The sequence below is a fragment of the Corvus hawaiiensis genome, chromosome 26 (assembly GCF_020740725.1).
Source record: "Corvus hawaiiensis isolate bCorHaw1 chromosome 26, bCorHaw1.pri.cur, whole genome shotgun sequence".
Taxonomy (NCBI): domain Eukaryota; kingdom Metazoa; phylum Chordata; class Aves; order Passeriformes; family Corvidae; genus Corvus; species Corvus hawaiiensis.
This window is the reverse complement of record NC_063238.1, coordinates 18,628,886-18,653,708: the sequence shown is the minus strand read 5'-3', so window position 1 is coordinate 18,653,708 and position 24,823 is coordinate 18,628,886. Positions and strand designations below refer to the sequence as shown.

Below are 24,823 nucleotides of genomic sequence, written 5' to 3'. Positions count from 1 at the left end.
GCCTGGGGGTTGTTTGACTGAACAACTTTGTAGCTAGTTAACCAGAATTTAAGCTTATACATATTTTTCAATTAAAAATAGACATAATTTTACAAATACTTTGAGGCATTTTAAAAGTGATGATTTAAAGAAAATATTATTTCCTGAAGTACTTTTTTCTGATAACTTTTCTAATTCATTCTTTCAGTGATGTCAAATGGTTTGAAGTTTCTCCTAAACTGGAGTATTATGCAGATTTGAAAGTGACAACATCAAAGAGAAATCAATATTTGCAAAGATGTTAGTACTTATCCATAGTGTGCCCTGATATTGTGTGATTGATCAGACTAAAGGAGAGTATTTTCTTCATCCAAACTGCTGAATTTTGTTGTGTTGGATACGGCAAGCAAGGTTGTCCTTCTGCATTGACCTTTCTAAAGCTGAACATGTCAGATTCTCATCACAGATGTCATTGCTTAGAAGTTCTTTGTCAGATACTTTGTCACTGAGATTGTGTTTGAATTTTGAGTCAGTAAAATATAGGCTGATAAAAACCTTGAGAGTTATTTGGGCGTTATCTGAAAATGCAGTTCTTAAAATCATCTATGATACTATTGCATATCAGAAAGTTTATAAAATTTATGCCAGCAAATTAGGTGAAATAAAAACTGCCCTTCCAAAACACTAGTCATAGTTTATTTAAATTCTGAAAATACTAAAAAAGTATTGTTTATCAATTCTTGATCAAAAAGAGAGCAAACAGTTGACACCAAGTTTGACTTCATGCTGCTTTTAAGCATTTCACAAGATTAAACATCTGGTGAGGCCACTTTAATCCCAATTTTAATAATATCCCATTTAGATAATGAACTTCTGACTTTCATGTGCTTGAAGCTAAGCCTTTCCTCATGTGCGAGCTTGCATGAATCTGTAACACACAGGGGAGGACATCTGGATCTGGATTTAATTCCATGTTTCCACAACTAAGTGTTGAAAAAATAGCATAAACTTAAGAAATTATGTTTGCAGTTCATTTTATTAATTGGAACACAATTATCAACAAGAGCTTGAGTGTTACAAGCAACATTAAAAGCCTTGCTTTTATACATTAAAGTATGGTGAAACACAGAGTTCTATGTACACATTTTATTGTGAAGATGGAAGATACTGAAAGTCAAGCCATTGTTACTAGGCTCAGCTACAGTAAAATGGTAGTATTTAAGGTATCTTATGGATCTATGGGCCTTATTGCTGATAATAGGACATGAAAAATGCCTGGTAAGAGCTGTGCTTGTGGAGCCTCTCTCCACATTTAAAGTTTCTGCCTACCTGCCAATTTGTGTAATTATTTTATGTTGTAAAAAACTACCAAATGTATACCATAATAAAACTTAATTTCACAGTAAACTGAAATGCAGTATGTTTAATCAAATGAAAGGCTTTTAAAATAATTGAACAGGGGTAAAATTGCCTGTGAAGGACAGTAAGCAGAGTCAAGTGATATTCATTAAAGTATTTTGAAATTATGAGACAGTTAATGTAATAGTAATGGAAATAGAATGCAAACACACTGAAATTCATAACTCATTTCTATCTGGCTGCAAACACAGCAAATGCATATAAGGTATACACTTAGTTTAAGCAGACTAGTACATGTAGAGTCTGTCTGCAATTTCATTTGGAGAAATCTATGCTTTTTTGGTTTTGTCAATTAACATAAAAAAGAGAAACTAGTTGTGGTTTCAAAAGCTCACTATATATTTTTATGCCTTAGATGCCTTGTATTATTAATGTGTATGGACTCTAGTAGTGTTTTTGTTTCTTTATTTACAATTGGAAATTTTTTAACATTTTGTAATAATGACCAATGTAAAATTCAGGTACGTGTAACTATCTGTAAAGATATGCATTTCATATGTTTTTGTATATTTTACGAATCTTCAGATTAATAATGAACGGTATACTGTATGAAAAACATGTCTTTATTTGGGAAAAAAACATTATGCTATAACCATCCTGGCCAGAAATGCATAATGAAGAAATCCTCACAATATGTAGCTTGTGTACAGTTACACCTGACCTACTCAGCTGTCTTCCAGAAGAGGCCTTGATTTAATTTTTCAGGCTTTTGATTTTAATGGACGCATTTCCAGATTATAATTTGTGGCTTTCAACTGACACTGAATATGTGTTCAAATTCACTATTAGATTTCTCACTCTGCCTCTGAGTAGTTGGTCTAGACTTAAACAGCTTAAGCTAATAGTTGAGGACTTTTGAGGATTTGTTGTAATTATTCCTGTTATTCTTCCTTTTGTGCCATCTATGAGCCTTGAAAAACCCTAGATGCATTCCAAATTTTACATATAAGGGTGTGGAAGACAGTTAAAATATGAGCTTGTTTTCATCACAAGGGTGAATGCCTCCCTAGGTTGCCTGCTCTCCTGTATAGGATCTGGGTTTTTTCCCCCATTATTATGCTCTTTTCCTGAATTTTTTGAATATATGCATTTTAAGCAGTTCATACGGATATTCACTGTCATATATCCTGCATGCAATCACCTGTGAAAATATCAGACCCGGGAAAACAGGCAGACGTTATGTGACAAAATTGAGTGTTAGCAGGGCTTGGACTGCAAACAGAATTCAAAAAAATCATGTCCCAGATCTGCATTCTTTTAACAGGGAAGGGAGAACAGGGTATTTATCAGCCTGGGTGATAAAATACCTTCAGCTTCCACTCACAACTATGGACAAGAGAAGCTTGTTTTTGTCAGTTACTTTCCTTAGGTTTTGTCAACTTAAAGAAGCTCTTTGAGTAGCATGGTCTTTGAAAAATATTTAGATGGTACTGAGGAGTCATCAAATTTTCCATTGTATTTTTTTAAATAAAGCATTTGTTCATATTCTAGGCTATTCTTTAGCCAGTCCCTTGTAATAGAGTGTTAGACTACAGGCAAGTTTGAAGCTCTCCACCATCTGGAGAAGTACTACTGTTTAGGAAGAGTGCTACATGAAACAGTGGGAATGCCTCCACAGGGGCACAAGTAACAGTACGGGTTTGTATTCTAGTGGTTAGAATAGGAAAAAAGGAGATTAAGACCAAAGGTTGTTGATTTCTCTTCCTGGTGAAGGAAATTTTCATACATACCTCTGTGATATAAAGATCTTTCTGAAGAGTAAAAACCTGAATTCAGAGCAACCTGAGGAATCTGGGGTGATGCTTATGCTATCCAAGGAAAATGTGCTTGTCTCCAAAAATAAAAGAGTTGAGCAATAGGTAATACACTAAGAACAGTTACCAAATCTACAGAGTTCTACAATAAGGGGTTTAAAGGAATCCTGGGGTACATAAGTTCAAATAACAGCTTTTTAAAATTGTTTTATTTTCTCATATATAAATATTTATTTATTTTCATAGGTTTTAATTATGAATAGAAATAACTTACAGCATGCTAGTTGGTACTGTATATTTTGTAATAATAACACAGTATAAATATATTTACTTGCTTAAGACATGAAAAATTTGCAGTTGTTTTAAGAAATTAACATATAATCCAAAGTAGGGTTTGGGGTCACATACGTAAAGCTAGTGAGTAATGCAAGAGTCACAAATGCAGATTTTTAAAGCTGTAGTATTTAACCATTATGGGGCATTACTTTTAAAAGTATACATTTAAATAGAAAATAAAGTATTAATTAGCTAACAGTTAAATACAACTTACCAAATTGGCACTAATATCTGAATAGGGAAATAATTTGTAGCAGTATATGTACTTTTGTACCTGCAGCTCCTTTTGCAAAAGACCTAAATTGTCCTGAAGCCTTTACCTTTGTAGGTATGATGTATTTGACAAACCATTTAGTCAAACATCAGGGTGAAAGTAGTTTAATCAACTTCAGGCACTTGAAATTATCACGACGTTTGTTCTTATGAACCACGAGGAAGCTCACTTGGTGTCCAAGAGTTTTCTCCTCTCCTCTCAGTCTCCTATCAGAGGTTTAGAAGCGCAGTTCCTCATCTCTGGAAGAAGATTACCATTGTTTCCCCCATCTGATCTGCTATAAGAATAAATCTTCTAAAATGCAAAATATTCAGACAAACTAATTTTTTTAAGACAAGGGAAAATCTATGATAGGTTTTTATGTGTACATGTCCATGGAATGAGCCTCTCTGTAATAAATGTTTTCCAGTCTTGTGTGGAAATTAAAGTCTGAGTATTTCAAAATTAGATTATATACCTTTCTAGAAAGAGCAGCCACTCTAGAATGCTTTCAGAATGGCAGAATAATCCCTGAGAGTAGCAGATCCATATTATATGCAGAATTTTCAACACATGATATGAGAATCAAAACATTGTTTCTGAGATATTTCAGATACTTTCCTGCTGTTACAAGTTCTCAATAATTTAAAGTTAATAAGGAAAGAAGAACATAAAAAGTAGCCTAAGTAGAAGAAAAAAGAAGTCTTGCCATGTATTTCTGCTAAAATGTTGAATTGTGCGCTACTTGGCACTATCTGAAATGTTTCATGACCTTCACAAGACTGGGAACAGACTTTATATTTATTTTTCCTACACTGATTAGTGGTAAGGATTTTACAATATTTAGTTCAAGTATTCCACTATGAAAAGTAGCATCTACAAAACTTGGTATGTTAGCTGCCCTATGTGCCCTACAGAAACAAACAAAACAAATATCTCGTTTTGAATCTGCAAGCAAATTTTAAAAAGTAATTTTTTTCGTCATATGTCAGAAAACTGGCCTTGGTTAAGTTTGAAAGGATGCATACGTGTATTCCACCTCTCTAGACCTTGTGTGCACAATAAAGCCATTTATATAAACAGCTGTTGATCCAATACACCATCCAGGGCCTCAGTGGCAGACTTTTGATCCGTTTCTCTCAGACTCCTTTCCCTACAAAGCAGTTCAGTGCTCACTAAAACCACATGAGTCTTTTCCAGATCCTTCCAACCCCAAACTGGTCTATATTAGTCCCTCTGCAGATTTATGTCCTGCTTTGTTTCATTAAGGCTTCTGCACTCTTCCCTGGAGGCATCAACTGCCAGACCTCCCAAAGTCTTGTGATGCTATCACTTAAATATACAGCTTTTGCTTTTGGAAAGCTTTACCTCTTTGCTGTCACAGCCTCATGTGTTTTGCTGGAATGAGATAAGGTGAACAGGCACAGAAGACAAACTGGTGATTTCTAGATCATGATATCCAAAAATTCAAATCTAATAGCTACTGCCATGGTGATTGTACCGGTATTCCATCACATCCTCCTCTTCATGAAAAAAATATTATCTCTGAGAAGATCATTAATTCTAGGAGGAAAATTGTGAAAACTTTTCTCACAGAAGACTGTTGCTCATCCTGCTTCCATAGTAAAAGTTATAAAACTTCCCGAATTAATTCTACTTTGAAATAATACACTCCATCCTGATTTTCAGCTTCCCAGTGAAAAGAAAATTTCTTAAAATTTGAAAGTTATTCAATTAGCTACTTTTGCAAGACCTTTTCCTACAGACTTTGTTGAGAAGTTTATGATGAGATTTTGAATTGAGAGAGAGAGAAGTTATTTGCTGAGTGCTGTAGTAAGTTCTCAGTGTGGATTGGAGTGAATGGTTGTCAATTTATTGAGGGTGGCAGGTGAAATTTAGTCCTGATGGGGTAATGCTAAAGGGATAATTTGAATTCTTCACACACATTGCAGATTTCTAAATTAATTGTAGCCAGTGAGGGAAGAGAGTTGGGCAGTGTTTTAGACAGCTCAGCAAAAACAGCCATTCAGTGTGCTACAAAAGGAAGATGTTAGGACATTTAAAAACAATTCTAAAAATCTTGAAATATTTTAATACCATTAAAATATTTTGTTACTATTTTCTTACGTACTTTTTTTTTAGGTTCTGACAACTTAATCTCGGAAAGTGATTCATCAAGAAAAGACAGAATTCTAGAAAAGTGTGAAAGGAAATTTGAGTATGGGAATGGCATTTTGTAAGGTTCTCTATTAATATTGTTTCATTCGAGAAGACTAAATAGGATCAGCCTTAAGAATAAGAAAAGATAGACTGAATTGTATTTCTATTTTCAAAAATCAATGTGGATCAGTTGAAGTGGACAGTAAACTTTAAAGTGAAAATTGCTTTTTGAAAATCAACCTTTAGCTGATGGAATTAATATAAATTTTCTCAATAGTCCTTAGATGGGAAGAAAGAAGAAAGATTACTTTTCATGAAAAATTGCTTATAGAAAAAACTATAGTGGCAAGCGTATATTAAGAAAAATGAACCTTAGAATAGGTATGACGATGGTCAGTTGCAGAATTTTAAGGTAAGTAAGGAAGTAGCTCTTGATAAAAATGGAATTTATATTGCAGATGTTTATCATACAATCATCACCTTTAAACAGTGTAAAAACATACTGTTATCTCTTACCTGTAGAAAGGTAAAAAACATTGCCAAGTTTCTAAAATTGTTTCTGCTCTGGCTGTCATACAGAAAAACAGCACAACAATATGAGAATACTTGTTCCATGATGTCCACCACCTACTGGAAGGTCTCAGTTGGAAATATCTTGTGTATCTGTTCTGATTTGGAATAGGATGGACTAGAACAATGAATCCGAAACAGTTTGGGTAACATCAACCATAATCTGAATCTTTTTTGTTCAGTATACATGGGTCACAGTTTAGAGGTTTTTTGGGTTCCTTACTTGCAGCTCTGAGGTACCTTAATCTGTGGAAGAGCTTGATGTTTGCAAAATTTAGGATTAATTTGATTCCTAACTCTTTCTCTCTTTCTATTTTAACTTTGTTTTTCCTTATTTTTTGTGTTGGTGGTTTTTTTTTTGGTTTTTTTTTTTTTTTTTTTTTTGGTTTTCAGTACATCAAAACGTATACTGCTCCTTTTTCCTAAGGTTTTTTCCTCCCTGTAGGAGCTGAGAAATACAGTATTCAGATTGTTCATTAACAATTGTTAACTCAATTACTATACTAAAATATTTTTTTCTTCTTTCTAAGACCAAAACTGGAAAAAAAAGTTTAACTTTTCTCTGGATCATATATATGCATACACAGGTAAACTGTTGTAAGCACCTTTGTCTTTAAAATACACAAAATCTGTTCTCACTTGCACTTTGAACCTCTAAAAAATGTATACATACTTTTGGAAATTTGGATTTAACATCTGAATGGATAAAACTAGGTCTAATTTTGCCTCTAGTTTATGGTAGAACAAGTCTAAATAACATAGGTTACACTAAAAACAAACGAATATCAAATAAACTGCTGCTTGGGATGCTTAATATTGTATTCACAGGATTAAGATACTAATGACATTGCTATGAGGGCCTGTGATAATTATTGATTGCAAATGTAATTTTCAAAATGCACTAGGTTACTTGAATTGCATATTAGCCTTCTTAATTTCATGGAAGACCATGTCTTTTGGAAGAAGAAAACAGAAAAGCATGCACATACTATTTTCCCTGGCCTTTTCTGCTACTTTGGTTCTATCTGCATGAACTAGAAAACCAATGTATTTATAAAAAAAACCCCAACCTCTAAAATGTCTGAACTTTGCAAATATTACCAGTGATATGTGTAAGGAAATTATTTTCTTTAAGCAAGTTTTTTTTTCAAATACATATAAATTACATATAAAATACATATAAAAGTATGGATAAATCCTAATCTTGTTGTTGGTTGGTAGTGACACTTGATTGAGTTGAGCTGGGTACTGAGTGCTCTAAGCATCCATCTGAACCTATGGCTACTGAGAGCACTCAGGAATTCACAGCATCAGGTCCTAATTAAGGTCCAGGAATTGTTCTACTACATTTTAAAATTGCAAAACACATGACCACAGCCCATAGGGGAGCTAATAAAAGATAATCCTGTGGCTTGCTTTGAAGCAATTACTCTATGTCCCTTTCTGCCTGCAGGAATCACCTTGCCACATCCCTCACATGAATTAATCTACCACTTCCCCTTCCCCCCTTCTATTTTTGTAATTCTGCCCTTTAACAAAAATAGAGTTTAGAGGATGACATAAAAAGGAGAGTTGCAGATGTAGTGAAATATATTCAGTTTTTGTGCTGCGCAGGAGGCTTACAAACAGCTGGTGAGTTAGTGTACTGCAAGCAAAATAGACATCAAATGATGTATAAGGATTTTTTTGTCTTTATGAAAGTAAGAGGCTAATACAGCCAGCCTGAGTTGGTCATATTTTGCCACTAATCTACACAGTCATTGTTTCAGGGAAAAGAAATATTTTACCTTTTAATTTATGTGTCTTTATTATAGCAAGCAAGATAGTTTCCTCTGTATCTTCTGTCCTTTTTCCTTCACCTTAACATCATTGGCAGGAGTTAAATGCTATGAATTCCGGTACTGAATTCACCTTTTCTTGCTAAATAAGATTTGAACTCTATACAGAAAAGCTACTGTATTCATCTATTGTGATTCTTGCTAAAACAGAATTAATGAAAGATATGTGATCATTGTTGAAGATGAATAAAAAAAGGTAAAAATGTTTACCCAGTATTGTTGTTACCTCTGTAGCTCTAGGGCACTATCTGGCTTCATTTGAACAACATATACCAGAGGAAAATAAGGACAGGTGTAATTTGCATAAATTATCAAAGAGAATCATTAGAAGCAAGCATGTATAAATGGCAGTGCTAAGTTCTAAATGATCCCTTCCCTCCCTGTGGCAGAGTCATCTCCCACAGGCATTTTCTGAAGAAGTGCTGGAAATGAAGGTGGGAAACATTAATTATAGATCAATATCCCATGGAACCTCTTCTACTGGACAGCATTTTTAAAACTGGGGAATAAGTCAGAAACTAAAACAATACGGGATAGAGGACAAGCTATTTTCTGTACTGCCTTTTCATCCTTAAGGCCTCTGATCACATACATTTATTATGTAGCTGAATTGATTGTGTTCATTGAAAAACAGTGGCTGAATTGGCTGAACTAAAATGTTGTCCTTCTTCCTCATGAAGAAATCATACAATTCACAGAATTTACTTCCTTTCTTTATTAGCTCCATAGACTCCTTTCAAATGTTCTGGGGTTTTTCTTTTAAATGTTCTGTTGTAGTATTTAATTTTGTTTTCATTCCACCATGTGAACAAAAGAAAGTAATTTGGGAATGACAGTATTACCATTTTTTGTTCATTACATTTTCTTCTTGTCTCCCTGGGAAATGACAAACTGGTATCATGCATCAATTTTATGTATTTATAAAATCTGTGTTCATCTTCTGTCTACAGATTTCTGCAGGAAAACATAAATCAGATTTTTCAAAGATCTATAATAGTAAATATCACAAATCTTAGACCAGTCAAAAAAAGGAGTTATTTCTAAAATATGCAATGACATCCAGCAAGGAATTGCAGGGTTTGAAATTTTGCATCTTAGATATCTGACTTTGAAAAGCAGAAGGAAAAAAAAGAATAGTTTCAGCTTAAAAGTAGATATAGCATATATTTATATATTTACATTTAAAAACTCTTTTGACTGTGGTAAACAAACATACTGTGCTATAAAAGTTTATGTTGCTAATAGTCATGACATCATTAATTGCTTAAAAATACATAGAAAGAAATGAAAGTAAAAATTATATTCATCCAAATAAAGGAACTAACTGGTTCAGTTAAATACCTCCTGTTTTCATGGGAGGCAGCTTTGCTCTTGACTTTGGCACAGCCGTTTGGTTTTTTACAGACACAAACTTTTAAACACTGCTTATGTGTGGTTAAGTATGAATTTACATGCACTCTTATCTATAAAGGTGTAGTAAAAAACCTATGAAGTATAAATCAACAAAAAATATGCATTGTGCTGTTGCATTTCTATCCTTTTGCTTTAATGCAGTTTTAGTTTAACCCATAATATGAGAATATTCATGATACTGATATTTATTCAGGAAACATTTATGTAGACATTTAGTGGATGTTTCTGTGATTCAAACTATGATGTTTCTTATGTTTATAAAGTGAGAAAAAACCTATTATAATGAGGAAAATTAAATTCAGGTAATATGGATTAAAAAAAAGTTTGTTCAAGTCACATTTCCTTTAGATATTTAAGTTGCATTTCATCTATTTCAGTGTTGTAAATTGAAACTGCATAAATTATAATAGTAAAGTTATTTTATCTAATGGATTCAAATACCAAGTGCCAAGTATGGTTTGAACAATCATTTCCCCAAAGGAACTTTGTAGATTGACCTTTTCCTTTTATTACAACGGACTACCTTCCCACAAGCCTTTTTAAAGCAGCACACCACCATCTGTTGGTACATTATGTGTTTATGTATTTCCTACATAAATGTCTTAGAACAAAGTTTTACTACTTTTATTAAAATTATTTCAAACAACCTGTTGGGATATAAAAAAAGGAAAGTGATCATTACTGTATTTTTGGTCAGTACACTGCTGGTTTTGTTTTTGTTTTGGTTCACACGGCAGCATGTAATTTATAATTGCACCACAGAAGACAGAAATACCAAATAACCAAGATTTCTTACTTCAGTCTTATAGTAGTATACAGTTTCTGTTTCTGGTGTTGCTGCTGCTGCTAATGATTTGACAGCCCATGAGGAAAAACTGTATATTTTTATTAAGTTTTAATGATGCGAATACTTCCCTTTTAAACTACATGGTTGCCTGCAATGATATTCTCAAAACCTAAAATAATATGTGGTCATTTCCAGCTAATGCCAACCACTCGGGGACTTTGCTGCTTGTAGGATGGCGATTGAAGCAATGAGGCAGTCCTCATGAATTCATGATTAAATGCATTGCTTTGATTGTTTAGAATATGTGTGTGAGGGGAGATAGGCTTTCTCTTGAGAAATCTAAACTAGAAGAAACAAAAGTTCAAGCAAGTACTAAGCTGTAAGATCTAAGCAGCAAATTCTGTTTCCCTAGTTGTTCAGTTCCTTGCTTGCTTTTTTTCTAAGAATAAACAACTCTACCCTAAAATGTTGTGATGCTAAGCATAGTCAAAATTATGGCATCAATACATATTTGGATTAGACCAAAATAATCAGCTTGCAGGTGAAGTATTGCAAAGCTGTAGGGGTCAAAGAGGCAATGACAAGGCAGGGTGATCTTCTGGAGTGTAGTGAAAGACTCACTTGGAACTCTTGCCTTCTTTGATATATCACCAAACTGCAATTGCATTTATATAGTGATTGATGTGTTCAAAGCCTTGTCTAAATGCTTGCAATGCTGTGATGAGGAAAGTTGGGAGGTGTCACTCATTTTTGCTACCAAAAAGTGAGTGATGATTCTCCAAGGAACTCCTCATGGGCCTTTGGTTCAACCAGAATTGCCCTGACTCCAGGCTCATCATTGTTTTTGTTTTATGTCCATCACCTTGATCTGGTCCGCTGTGTTCTGGGATCCAGGCATATGAATAAACTCCACGGCTACATATAATGAGCCACAGAGAACCATAAAAGAAAAAGAAAAATCTAAGCCTGGGAAAGATCAAGGATGTTCCAAGTAGGAACATGAGTAACCTCTCAGAAGATACACAGAGAGGGACAGAAAGAGGCAAAAAAAGTAAAAGATTTGAGTCTTAAAGGGACTGGAGGTTATGGAATCTTGTGAGCAATCTCCATTCCCCACAATATTATGGTTATCAAAGAAGTAGACAGCAATTCTTTCTAGACGTATACCATTGCTTAGCTATCAGGCAAAAAGTTGCAGAGTTGCACCCATGTTCTTAGTTAGTTTGAAATTCGTAAACCAAAGGTGTTATTGAATAGGTATTGTGGAAAAAGAGCTCTGTCCAGCCCCCTTCCCAGGACCATGTCCAGATGGCTTTTGAGTATCTCCAAGAATGGAGGCTCCACAGCATGTCTGGGCAACCTGTTGCCAGTGTTTGACCACCCTCACAGTAAAAAAGTGTTTCCTTAGACCTGAAAAGGAACTTCATGTGTTTCAGTTTGTACCCATGACCTCTGGTCATGTTACTGGGCACTGCTGAAAAGAGCCTGACTCCATCTTCTGTGCTTCCTCCTTTCAGATATTTGTGTACATAGATAAGATACCCCTGGAGCCTTCTCTAAGCTGAAAAGTCCCAGCTCTCTCAGTCTTTCTTCATAGGAGTGATGCTCCAGTCCCTTATTCATCCTCATGGCCTTAGAAGTTTCTTTTTATTCCTTTTTTCGGAAGCAGTCAGGACATATGCAGCCAGACTATTCAATAAAGCATTCTTATCCCTGCAGAGCACTTAATATTTTTCTAGAAGCTATAGAAATTCTAGTAAGATGCAGAGACAGTGTCCTTTAACATGAGCTGTATGATTGAGTATTTACATCTACTAGAACTAGAAGTTTTATTTGTGGAAGTATTTCCACTTGTCTGGGTCTCTGCCAGACTTTGCCAGAGGTTTCTATTAGTGATTGAAGAAAATTTCCCTGAGCAAATAATGAATAAGGTCCACATTCTGATGTCAGTTATAAATGTGCTACAGGAAATTATCAAGGGTTTCTTTCCAGGCCAGGGATTTGTGTCAGAGTTGTTATACCACTAACCCACTCTCCACACAGACAGTAGAAGTAGTGAATAAACAATGTAGCTTCTGCATTTGGAGCTGGGTAGTGTCTTATCTCAGTTCCAAGCATATTTCAGTCGCTGAAGGACAGTGCTATATGCAGACCCCACATCTGCTGCTCTCTGGTAGATTCCCATCTGCCTGGGATCTGTAAACGGCTCTGGCCTGGTGCTCCTGACAGCTCTTTTACACCTCCCACTTCTGCTGCTCTCAAGCTACATTGGTTTTCCCATGTGTAAGTGTGGCAGTAAAGGAAATTATTTAGATTATTTAGACTAAACTTGAATTACAAATGAGAGGAATTCAGCACACAGTTTTGAATACATTTTGCCTTTTTACTTGTGTCATGCCTTGGACTCTGAGTTTGAATCAAAGTCACTTACAAGGCAGAGCTTCTAGCCTTGGGCTGCAGTCTTCATTCTTGAGCTGCCTCCCACTGGGAACAGGAATACCCTTTTAAAATTATCTCTGTCACCATACGTGTGAGTGGGGAAATTCCAGATTGTCACCTCTCTGCTGACATGTAGTATCATGTGTTGGTAAATCTGGTTTTGTGCTGTTGGAGACTAATATAATAAGATTGTTCAGTTTCACATCTATTTTGTAGCTAGAACACAGAAAAAACCAGTAGGCAGATACATAATAGAACAGTGGAGGTGCCTCAATTAATTTTGAACTGACTAGCTGCAGCAACACTGCACTCAGTGAAGCCAAATTTATTCTCTTCCATGACCCACTATGAGGTCAATTCTGCTACTTCTAGTACTGTATCTAAGTATTTACTGTAGTGCAGGCTGCAGCCTAGACATTCCACAGCTTTGTCTGAATTATTAAGTCCCTGCTACAAATTTTGTAATCTCCAGTAAAGATTACCATCATTAATGTGTCTAAGACTATGCCAGTGACACATGTAAATTGTTTACTGGGGGGTTGTCACAATAATTGACAAGAAAATAGGTTGTTCACTTTCTAGTTTATGTCAGTGGAGAACTAAATTTTGCAAGTTGGTGTTTTGACTTTTTCTTTTTGGCATGTTCCTAGTGAAAAAAAAGGTAATTGCTTGGTCTGAAGGTGCTTCTTTCTATTTAAGATCTTTTCCACACTGCTACACAATTTCCAAGAAATTGATTTGTTTGTGAGCTTCAATGTACTCTGAAAGTGCAAGCTGGTTTTTTGGTTAAGAATTAGTTATCTCAACTTAAAACCGTGGGTACTAAACCAGTCATGACCATTAAACTTCTGTTTTATCTATCATAATTCTTTTCATTCTGTAGACATTGCTGAGAGACTAGGTTAGACTCTCCTGGACTATGTGTTCTTAGGTGCTTTTTTTTGGAAGTATTTTTCTGACTAGATATATGCCATGCATCGTATATCCATTCACATCAGGCTGTTCTGTTAAGAAAACACCACTGGTGAGGAACTGATGTCACTGAAGACAAGAGGAAGGAAAAACATCAGAAGATTTCATCTAATGCTCTGTGTAAACACTTTGGTTTATTTCTGGTTGTCTATCAAGTTGTCACTGAAAAGTCAGTATTAACTGCCATAGGTAGGTCTGTAATTAAAACACACCATTAACCATGATTATTTGACCTAAACAAAGAAATAATTTGGTCATATGGGTAGTAATTCCAGAGCTAGCTTATTTATACTTACTATAGTTAAAGCCTTCAATCGCTTTTCAAAATTACATCAGCACTTGAACTACTAAATCCTGTAGTGATCAGTAAGTTAGATTCATAAATGTATGCTTTTTGAAAATATAAAGCTCCTGAATTACTCAGACACTTTAAATCATTTCAGTTATAGTGTCTTTGGTGGAAGTGTATTAAAAAACAGAAGTCAAAATATTTTGAAATTATGAAATATCACAGTTTTACTCAGTGCAGTTAGGAATTCTGTTTGCAGATAAAATCTAAAAAAGGAACAGGAATACATGAATAATAATGATATGCAGCTGCACTACTGAAGATGTTTATGAAATTGTTTTGATCTGTGTTTTATTAGACTGATTTAGTTTATTAGACTGATTTACTTAACTAAGCCTTCAGGTTCATAGACCATAATTGTACTGTAGCTTATACTACGTACTGTCATTCAGGAACATTAATAATTTCTTGATAAGTTTTCTTCTATCTTAGAAATCAGTAATCTCTCTGAAACTCTGATTATCTTAATAATATTCTTGTTTAATCTTTAATGATGATAAATGGGTTCTCTTTGTTCTTAATAAGAGTTTGGTGCCAACATACTGTTTTTAAGATCAATCTTTCTTCCTAAACTAGCAAAGATCTGAATGATTAAAATCCCTTGGTGTGTTTAATACACTTTAAGTTAGCCCATTCTTTATCCTATAGAGGAGAAAAAAATACAGCAGTGTGAGAAAGTGCTATCTGTTCCATAGCCAGATGAGCCACACAGAATAGCATAAGTAGCAGTTACAAACTAAAATGAAAAGATTTTTTTCATCATGTCAGGAAAAAAACCCCCAAACCCTAGGTGTCTAGTCAATGACATCCAAAATCTGGAAGGTGATACAGCTCATGTGCTGAGCACTTACAGATTCCATGGATGCCTGCAGAAGTGTCAGGTCCTCAACAAACTCCTATCATGTCTACAGATTTAATCACCAATGGATTTTTTTTTTCATTTTCTTTACAATTATGAAAACAGAAGGTGGAATTAGGGTGAAGGAACTTTTCTGATGGGTAAAATATGCAAATCATGGGTTTAAAATTTTAAAATGTATAGATGAATAGGACATAAGTCTTGAAGTTCTGTTGCTGAATAAAAATATTTTTAGGCTAATTTTATTTCTGGTTTTTCTGTTTTTTTGTTTTTCTTTCCTAAATGAAATATTTGTGTGTCCATGTTCTTCTGAATTACTCCTAACACTTCAGCTAAACTCCAGTGTTTCTTAATAGGCCAACAGTGGGAACTAACATAGAAATCTAGTGCCACCAGATGCTTAGTAAAGATAGATTTTAGCTTCAAGTTTTCTGGAGGTTAATGCAGATAATGAAATATGATTAAGCAAAAGAGGTTTCTTCAGTTCATTTTTAAAACAGTAGAAAGAGTGACTCACATCAGAAAGTTCAAATACATAAAAGGCTGCTTCAGAGGGGAAATTAATAATTGGTTCCCTTTACCTGCAGCAGGTAAAATAAAAAGTTACAGGCTTAAATTCTAGCAAGAAGGAATCAACTCTAAAGCAAACTTCACAGCAGTAGGATACTAAAACACTGTACTAGAGAGGGAAGTGGTGGAACCTGTTGTGTTCCAGCTGTGTTTTTCTGTGGCTACATGAGAGGTACCATGGATCTCATTTGGCAGCAGGACAAGAAAGTCCTGCCCAAAAACTTGACTTGAAGTAGCAGTATTTTATCTTCCTAAATTGTATAAAGGAGTGAAATACATCACTTATTTGGAGTCTGTGCAAAGGGTCCCTGTTGGCATCCCAGACATTACATGTTAGATGGATCTACTTCACTATTTCTTTGTTCCAAGACTGATGGTTTCCTCAGGATGGGGCTCGCCAAGACATTGTCATTGTTGAAGTACATTAAGGCAGACTAAGTCTAATTTCAGTAGAGGGGAGGGGAAAATTCTTCTGGATATAATTTCTTTTATAGCTTGCCTCAAAAATACAAGACAGATAGAAAATGATTTTCTTTCATTTCCCTGCTCAAACTGTTTCTTTTCCTCTTCACTGTTTTGCCCACCTATGCATTCTGGGCTTTAAATTAAGCTTCTCCTCTACAGTTCACAGCATTTGGGCTATACACAATAGAATCTGAGGTGCATATTTCAGATATATAGTAGTCTGAGCCAAGGTCCTTCAAAATTTTCTGTCCTTCCTGCAGAAAACTACAGAACTAGATTTGCTGTCTTTTTTCTTGCTTCATAATCCTTTCTCATAAGGACAGAGTAAAGAATTTTGTAACACTAAATGCTACTACCTCTCAAACACTGTCTAACATGGAGGTCAGTTTGTCTGATTTTTCAAAAAGAAACTTACTTTCAGAGTGTCATCTGACTTTCCAGTATGTTGGCTGTGTCTTCTAGGCTATTTTGAAGGCTGAGGGAAGACCCAGGTGGTCTACTTCCTTTGTTAATGATTGGGGGTGGCTTTCAGACATCCTGTATTTAACTTGTATGTAAGACTTCTTAGATAGGGAAAGGCTATACTGTCCTCTCCTGCTGTTTCTGAGCCAACTCTCTTTTCCTTTTCTGCCAAGCTTCTCTGCAATGGCACTCTGCAAGATTCCAGTTTGTTCTCCCTGCTCCACTTCTCCCATGAGCAGTAGTCCCCAAGATATTTTTTCTGTCTCCGTCTTAACAGCTTTTCTAATTCAGATATCTGAAGGTTTAACTTCTGGCAAATTTTCTTACTTGTAAGCCCATACCTCTGACTCCTTCATTTATGCCACAGTGGGGATGGTTTTGTCTGATGATAGGTGACCTCCCAAGGCTACCAAACAATTTTGTCTGCCCTTGGCACCTGAGAGCTTCATAAAAAGCCCTGCTCTATGTCTGCATACCAAATTCTTGCTGAGAAGGTGGCAAGAAGGTGGTATCATTTTACATAACCATGACATACTACCCAGAACTATTTTTCTTCCCTATTTGTTTGAATATCACTGACTTCAGAAGAAGAATATGAAAATAACCCCATTCTTAAATATACTCATTGTAAATATTCATTCAAAGAGACTCTACATACTACACTGAAATCAATCCACTCTGTGTCAAACTTATTTAATTCTTAGTTCCATGGTCTTGTTTCCACATATTACATTGCTCTTGCCAACATTCAGGCACTGTCTGGCCTGTCAGAGCTATCTTCTGGAAGGAAGAACAGGCTTCATCTGCAAAGTGGCAAGTAAACTAAATTATTTCTGTAATTACCCAAATCTTGCACACACTTAATGTACACAAGTTCTCCCTTAAACTGAAAAGTGTAAGAAGGTAAGAATATGTAAAGTTGGATGTTAGGTACTGATTGTAGCAGTTCATTTATATTGGACATAAGAGCATTTTCCTATCTATTAAACAAATTTTTGTTCTTATTCTGAATGGTTCCTGTATATAAAGATAGTGTGAAGGTGAAAGACTTTAGTCTGGGTCTTAATCCTTTCTATACCTTGCTGTCATGTTGTATCTCCCTGTTGTGTGGGGCTCACAAATAGGTTGTGGGTTTGATCCCTGTGGGCCAATCACTTAAGTATTGTGAGTCCCTTTCAACTCAGAATATTCTGTGATTTTGTGATTCTGTGATTGTTGAGGTTGTGTGTGAACTGCATAGGTAAATGTGTGTTTAAGGTAAACATGTTTAAATTAGAAATATCTGAACTCATAACCTGAAGATTTCCGCAATCATTAATGTCAGTTTGATCTTTTACTTGCACTGAGCCGATGTTCACCTGTAATACACATTCAGTGTTAGCAAAGAGAACCTTAATAATGAATTAATTCCTCATGATCATCTGCACTGTGTTCGTAAAAGGGGAGTGCACCACGACCATGGTTAACCTGCTATAAAACTGAAACAGTGGACTCTGCAAGATAAATTTAAAACTGAACATAGATACGTAGGTTGGTGTTAGGCTGTATAAAAACAGTGTATATACAAACAGATAAAAACGCAGAAGTGTTGTATGAGGCAGAGAGAGCCCACAAAACACTATAAGGTGTAGTGGGCGGATAGCGTTCATTAATGTAATGATTCAGAATCTGTGAATTGTGATGTGATATGTTTGAAAGAGGTGGCTGAATCAATTTTTAAAATTTTTTTTTGTTAAAGAACAGATTTATGGGGTCCCAAATATTTTGTTACTGGGGGGAGTGAAATAGCAGGAATGCTTTTTAACTGAGTCTTGTAGAATGGCCATATATGTACCTTTTGTTCTAGTGAGTACTTCCAGCCCTCAAATGAAAAGACATTTTTAAAGCTGTATCAGTGCCCTCACTTCCTCAAAAGTCTTTCACTGTTCTCTGTATAGTCTTGATTTTGATAATTCATAGAAACATTATAACTGCAGCTACTTGTTTATGAAACATTGCCTCAAGAGGACAGCATGTTTCAGAGGGTTTGTCCAAGTGTTCTTAAGATAGTGGCTTTAATCCATGAAGCTTTCAGTAATTTGGGCCTCACGCTTTTATGCAATTAAGACCATAATCAGTTGGCATTAAATCCATCTTGATTTAAAAAGGCAGTTCCTCTTATCAGAGTTTTCGCTAAGTGAAGGCAGACTCTGCTACTTCACTGTCTCCTGGACACCTGCTTTGCCTATAAGTATGTGATTTTGATGTTCTTTTCAGAAAGCTGAATGTCTCCCTACCCTCTCTTTTATATTCTTTGAGAGACAATAACAATATAGTGTAAATGTGTGAGAGCTATTGTGGATTTATTATTGTAGATGGTGAATATTATTGTGTGCCCTGTGGGTAGTCAGTTGTATGTGGCATATATTGTAGATTTATATTTTGTCTGCTTAAAACACTACTAGAAGTGCCTAGAGCCAGGGTTAGGTGCTTAAGTTGTAGCTTCAAATAAATAAATAAATAAATACATTAAATAAATAATTGAAGCAGTCAGTTTCAGATAATAGAGAGAGGTTGCTTCTGGGTAGAAAACTCTGTAAGTCTTACAGCAAAAGAATCTTTAATAAAGAAGGTTAAAGAAAATCCCCGAAGAATTTCTTGTCTGCAGATAAATAAAAGAACCCCAAGCACCCAAACTAACAGGACTTGGTGAATTAGAAGCTTCTTTATGTATGGTATAAAACTAATTACTAGGGAGCATTTTATTTACCTCTAATTTCTATTTAATAGCCACTGCACTTGTCATTGCAGGTATGGTTACAAAAGTATGGCTACCTTCCACCAACTGACCCCCGAATGTCGGTGTTGCGCTCTGCAGAAACCATGCAATCAGCTATAGCTGCCATGCAGCAGTTCTATGGCATTAATATGACAGGAAAAGTGGACAGGAACACAATTGAGTAAGTAACCAGTACTGAACTGCTCTTGACTTTTCTGTTTCAAGCAGGGTAAAATAGAGCTGGGAAGCAGCAGTGTAACCGGAGTATCCAAATAGTGTTGCAGCTTCAGATGGGGAATTAAATTTTTTCTCTCTTTCCTTGCCTTTTCATTTTCTTCATCTACTGTATTTTGTGGTAGCAGGTCATCACCTGCCTAAATGCTGTCTGCCTTTGGGTGAGTGATTGTAAACAAGATGTTACAGGGTTACCTAAAGAAAGGGTCAAAAGGTTGTCAATGTGGAAGGGAAGAAACGTATTTGGAGCTGGCAAGAATCCATTAAATGTTCCACAACTGAAGGAGTCTTTTTTTACTAGAAAATCTTTAGTGTAAATTTCTTTATTCTCATTGAAAAAAAATATTTGGCACACTCCACTGGCTCATTCATTTAGTGTTTTTCAGCAACAAAAAACTAGGTGTGGTCATTTTAATATGCAGTAAAATTGAATTTGTTTTGCATGCCCTTTGCAATTCTGAAGTTGTTTCAGGCTCTCAGTGTCTGATTTTAGTGACAGAATGGACACAGAGAAACTTTGTAAAACAGACCTATTAAAGGACACTTTCAAATACCTCTATACTGTGCCAAATATTAAAAACATGCCAAAAAATTAAAAAAACCAGCGACTATTAATGCACAATTAAGAAAATGTGTCTGGGATTAAGACAGCAGGACCAGGGCAGAGATAATGCCCCTGTACTTCACATTGGTGGGGCCACTCCTCGAATCCCGTATTCTGTTATTCTGTTTTGGGCCCTTCACTGCACTGCAAGAAGGACTTTGAAGTGCTGGAGCATGTCCAGAGAAGGGCAACAGAGCTGGGGAAGGGTCTGGGGCACAAGTCCTATGAGGAGCAGCTGTGGGAATTGTGGCTGTTTAACCTGAAAAAAAGGAGACTCAGGAAGACCTTACCACTCTCTACAACTACCTCAAAGGAGGTTGTAGCCAGGCAGGAGTCGGCCCCTTCTCCCTGGTAATAAGTGACAGGACAAGCCTCAAGTTGCACCAGGGAGGTTTAGATGGATATTAGGAAATAGTTCTTCACCTAAAGGATTGCCAAGCATTGTAACAGGCTGCCCAGGGAAGGGTAAATGTGGCACTTAGGGACATGGTTATATGGTGGATTTGGCAGTGCCATGATAATGGTTGGAATCAATGATTTTAGAGGTCTTTTCCAACTTCAGCTATTCTCTGATTCTCTGATTTGAAGTGCTTGTTGGACTCATTTCAGTTAAATTGTGATAAAGACTATCTTGTGATTTCAGAAAAGTTACTTTCCTTGAAAAGCAAGCAATAACTAAATAGTGCTGTCACTGCATATTCAACATTTGCTTCAGTGAAATATGCTTCTACTGCTCTAAAATGCTTATTTGGGGGGGAAAATCCTCCTTCATTTCCCATTTACCACCCCCAACCTGATGTGTCATCTTTTGTTATTCTTTTAGGGTAAAGTAGCTGACATTAATGATTTTTCTATCATTTAGAGTTTAGGGAAGAGACTACACAAAATGCTGGCAGGATTGGAAAAATCATTTTATTCCACTGACACATACTCTATTGCATTGAAAAGCAATAAAACAAAGCAGATTTTGTGGCTGCCCTCAGGGGAGGTGAGTTGATCACACATCACTCCGTTTAGGAATTTAAAGGACCTTAGACCATGCAGTGCAATAGCAGTAAATGCCTTGTGAGAGAGCCATGCTCAAAGGTATGTTTATGGCCCATTCTGCAGGGTGAAGAGTCTGTGCTCTTCATACAGCTTCAGTGATTGATCTTTGAGGAGAGAGTGCTGCTATGCCAGTAACTAGTGCCCTTTTAAAGACACATTAGTGGCAGCTTTGTAAGAGACAATATGTTTCACTAAAATATTCTGTTCGTAGCAGCACAGAGGAGACAGAAGGGGGTAACCCAAGGGAAAGCAGAGGCCATCTCTTAGTTTAGAGTATCAGCTGGAGAATTGATAAAACCAAACCAACCCAAAATTCTAAATTCAAATGGAGGTGGCTAATGTTGCTAATTTGGCATTTTGGCCACCAAGGTTTTCTTCACTTTTGCAATGTAAGAGATGAAGAAATCTATCTATGCAGCAATCCAAAGCATTAATCTTATAAAGTGGTGAATATTGAGTCTGAGATCTTTTGATGCATGATTTTCTTCTACACAGAAAGATATATTAATACATTGCAATTCATATGTACATGTAACTCACGCTGGATGAATGCTGCATTTACTCAGATATTTGGAGTCACATTAACTTGAGTCAAGTTATGAACAGAATTGATTCTTAAAGGCTTGTCACACTTATATTGGTGCTGAAAAAACCAAAACAACGAAAAACTTATCTTTAACTAAATTCTTGCCTCAAGACACCATCAGTTCACATCACTGAATATTCATGGAAGATATGACTAATAAAGGATAGATTGTTTTTCAGTTGTTCATTTGTGGCAATATTTTGTACATTTTTGAAATGTACAAAATTTGTTTTCACTTTCATCTACACAGAAATTATATATACTCTTTAGTTCAGAAATATGTGATATTTGTTTCTCTGGGATTAATATGCTGTAATCACTAACAATGCTGGTGTTACAAATAATAAATACAGCAGGAACCTCATAAAAAAATATGTTACCATCTTCTGCATGAGGATTTACCTGCTTCTTTTACACATCTCGAGAAGAGATTATGATGTGCTTCTTTGTCTTCAAAAGGACAAACAATTTAAAAAGTTATAGTGTTAACTTGATAGGAACCAACTTTGGGGGTACTAACAAAGAAATATTGTCCTACAGCAGCAGCACCATCAAAAGTCTCCTGGGGGGATTTTGCTGCTCTGAGAAGTAGGTAATCCCTCAATGAGTATTTTGGTATGCATAAATATGAACAGTATTCGTCTTCTCCCTACTACTCAGCATTCACTGGTTTTTGCTATTTTTTTTCTCAAGTGACTTGAAAAGAATGATGCATACATATTGCTGGGGATAAGGAAGAGTGAGTGGTAGGAAGAGACATCCTTATAATGGTGTAAAAATATTAGGGAGGTTCTGAATACAAGTACCAAGACAGTGGCAAACCCAATGAAAATACTGTCTGAAATTTGCATGGAGTGTCACAGTATTTTCTGTATTTCATTTATATGCTACCAAACACAGCCAATGTTTCATGAAAAGAACACTTCTGAAACTGGACCCACTGTTGTTATTCCTGGTCTTCTGCATCCCTAAAACAAACTAGGAGAGAGAGAAAAAGACTAGTTGTTCTTTTCTTAAAACTGCTATACATGTTTATTCCCAAAACTTGTTCTGCAGTTTTGAGGATTACATTGCAAACTTCTTGATAGACAGTTGGAATGGTCGTGTATAGGATGCTGACTAAATCTGTGCAATAATAACAAAACTTTCATTTTATTCTAATGCCATCCTTTATAAATAAATGGCAAATGTGCTTATTTTATTGCTTAGATCAGCTTTTAACTAAGTTTATGCTCTCTGCTGTTTTTATATTAACTATCAGTCACAAAGTTAAATCTGAGCTGTTGAAATTGATCCAGTGGTTTATTTTCTTAGTAAATAGTAAAATTTTTTGTGCAAAAGTATATATAAGGTCTGTACCCTCAGCAAATATCCAATGAGAAGTCTTGTAAAGCAATCATCAGGGCTGACATACAATATCTTACATCACTCTTTGACTGTTTTCTATTACTTAGCAAGTATCAGTAACATCCTGTAATAGCAGGCTACAGTAGGTAAAAGCAAAGATGCTTAGAAAACATACCTCTTTCTGCTCACTAAGTTTAGGGGTATAATTCAGTAGTTTTCTTAAATAGATGTCTGTAGTTTTTCCAGCCACTAAGTTAAGTTCCAGTAAGTCAAGTTGAATCCTCCCTTTTAGTTTCCTTTTTTGCTATAACTCTGCCCAAAGTAAACCCTAGACCCCACAACAACAAAACCATTGTGCAACCTTAGCAACAATTTTGATTAGGGATAAAGCAGTTGGGGCTCTTAATGAAAGGTATGGTTTTTAATGTTTTGATTCTGTGTTAGGCCAAAATTTTTTCCTGAAGGCTTAAGAAAAATAAGTGACAGAGATTTTTTCCTCTTAACTACTGAAGAACAAAATATGGTTAGGCAAATGGCTTGAGGTAGAAGAAGTTCGGTTTCATCTCTCTTTCTACTGGAAGAGCATCACAGTTTTGCTGCATATTTTTCTTTTAATCTTTCTAGATTTGCTGTGAGTCTAAAATGTTTAAATTTTCCTGACATACATTCCTCAAGATTCAACCTAATGGAGTTAGAAGAGGAATGTGATGTGACATAGTGTACAGATAGAGAAGTTCAGTCACAACTAAGCCTCTTTATTGAGTACTTATAAAATACTAATTTTGAGGGGCTGCTGCAGAAAAGATTTCTACAAGTTCAAAAACAAAGTGATGAGAAAGAAGCAAAGTCATTACCTGTGTGCACCCTTTTAAAATGAAACATATTTCAAACCATTTAAAAAACAGGTCAAAAAATTAAACTCCAACAAGCAATCAGAAACATAGAAGACCTTGATCATAATACATTAAAAGACTCTATATTTGGAAGAAAATAGAAATCAGTGTTTTATTTGTCACTTCCCCCAGTGGAAGACCATATCATGCCCTAAGTATCCGGAATGACATGAGCTTTAATGATTATTACTAACAGAAGTCTTCCTCCCAGTGAGTGTGAAAAAAATTACTGTTGAAAAAGATTTAAAATATTAAAGGAATAAAAGGGAAATTTATGTGTCTGAAGTTGTTAACATTTTGCCTCATTTCTGTTCTAGAAAATACTGAGCTCCCTTACTAGTCATGCACTAGTTTGTTTAAAATTCTACTGCTAAACTTAGCTCAGCTAAGATCTAGGTGATGGATTTGGTGATGTTCCAACTCTTCAGCTGCGAATTGCATCTTTCCTTAAATTTTTCATGAAGATAATTTCCCAAAAGCTACTGAACCACTCATGCAATGACTTCCATTTGAATTATATTTGGATTTATATTGTGTGAACTACAGTCCCAGACCTCATGTAAGAACAGTAAGAACATTAGTGGTCCAGACAGCATGACAACTTGGAACATCCCCTGGTTGTCCAAACCAATAGAGATACAAGCATAATGTCCTTGATAGGTACATACTACTTCAAAATCAATGCAAGAACAAATTGTGACTGCTTGAATTCCATAATGTGTTATTTTG

At 35.5% G+C, this 24,823-nt stretch overlaps 1 protein-coding gene across 1 annotated transcript in view; it reads left to right on the top strand.

Annotated features, from left to right (window-relative positions):
- The window catches only part of MMP16 (matrix metallopeptidase 16), a 174,632-nt gene that overhangs the window by 64,646 nt on the left and 85,163 nt on the right, over positions 1 to 24,823 (top strand). Inside the window, exon 2 of the mRNA XM_048286375.1 lies at positions 19,416 to 19,564. Coding sequence (XP_048142332.1) covers positions 19,416 to 19,564 — 149 coding nt within the window. The remainder of the gene's footprint in view (positions 1 to 19,415; positions 19,565 to 24,823) is intronic.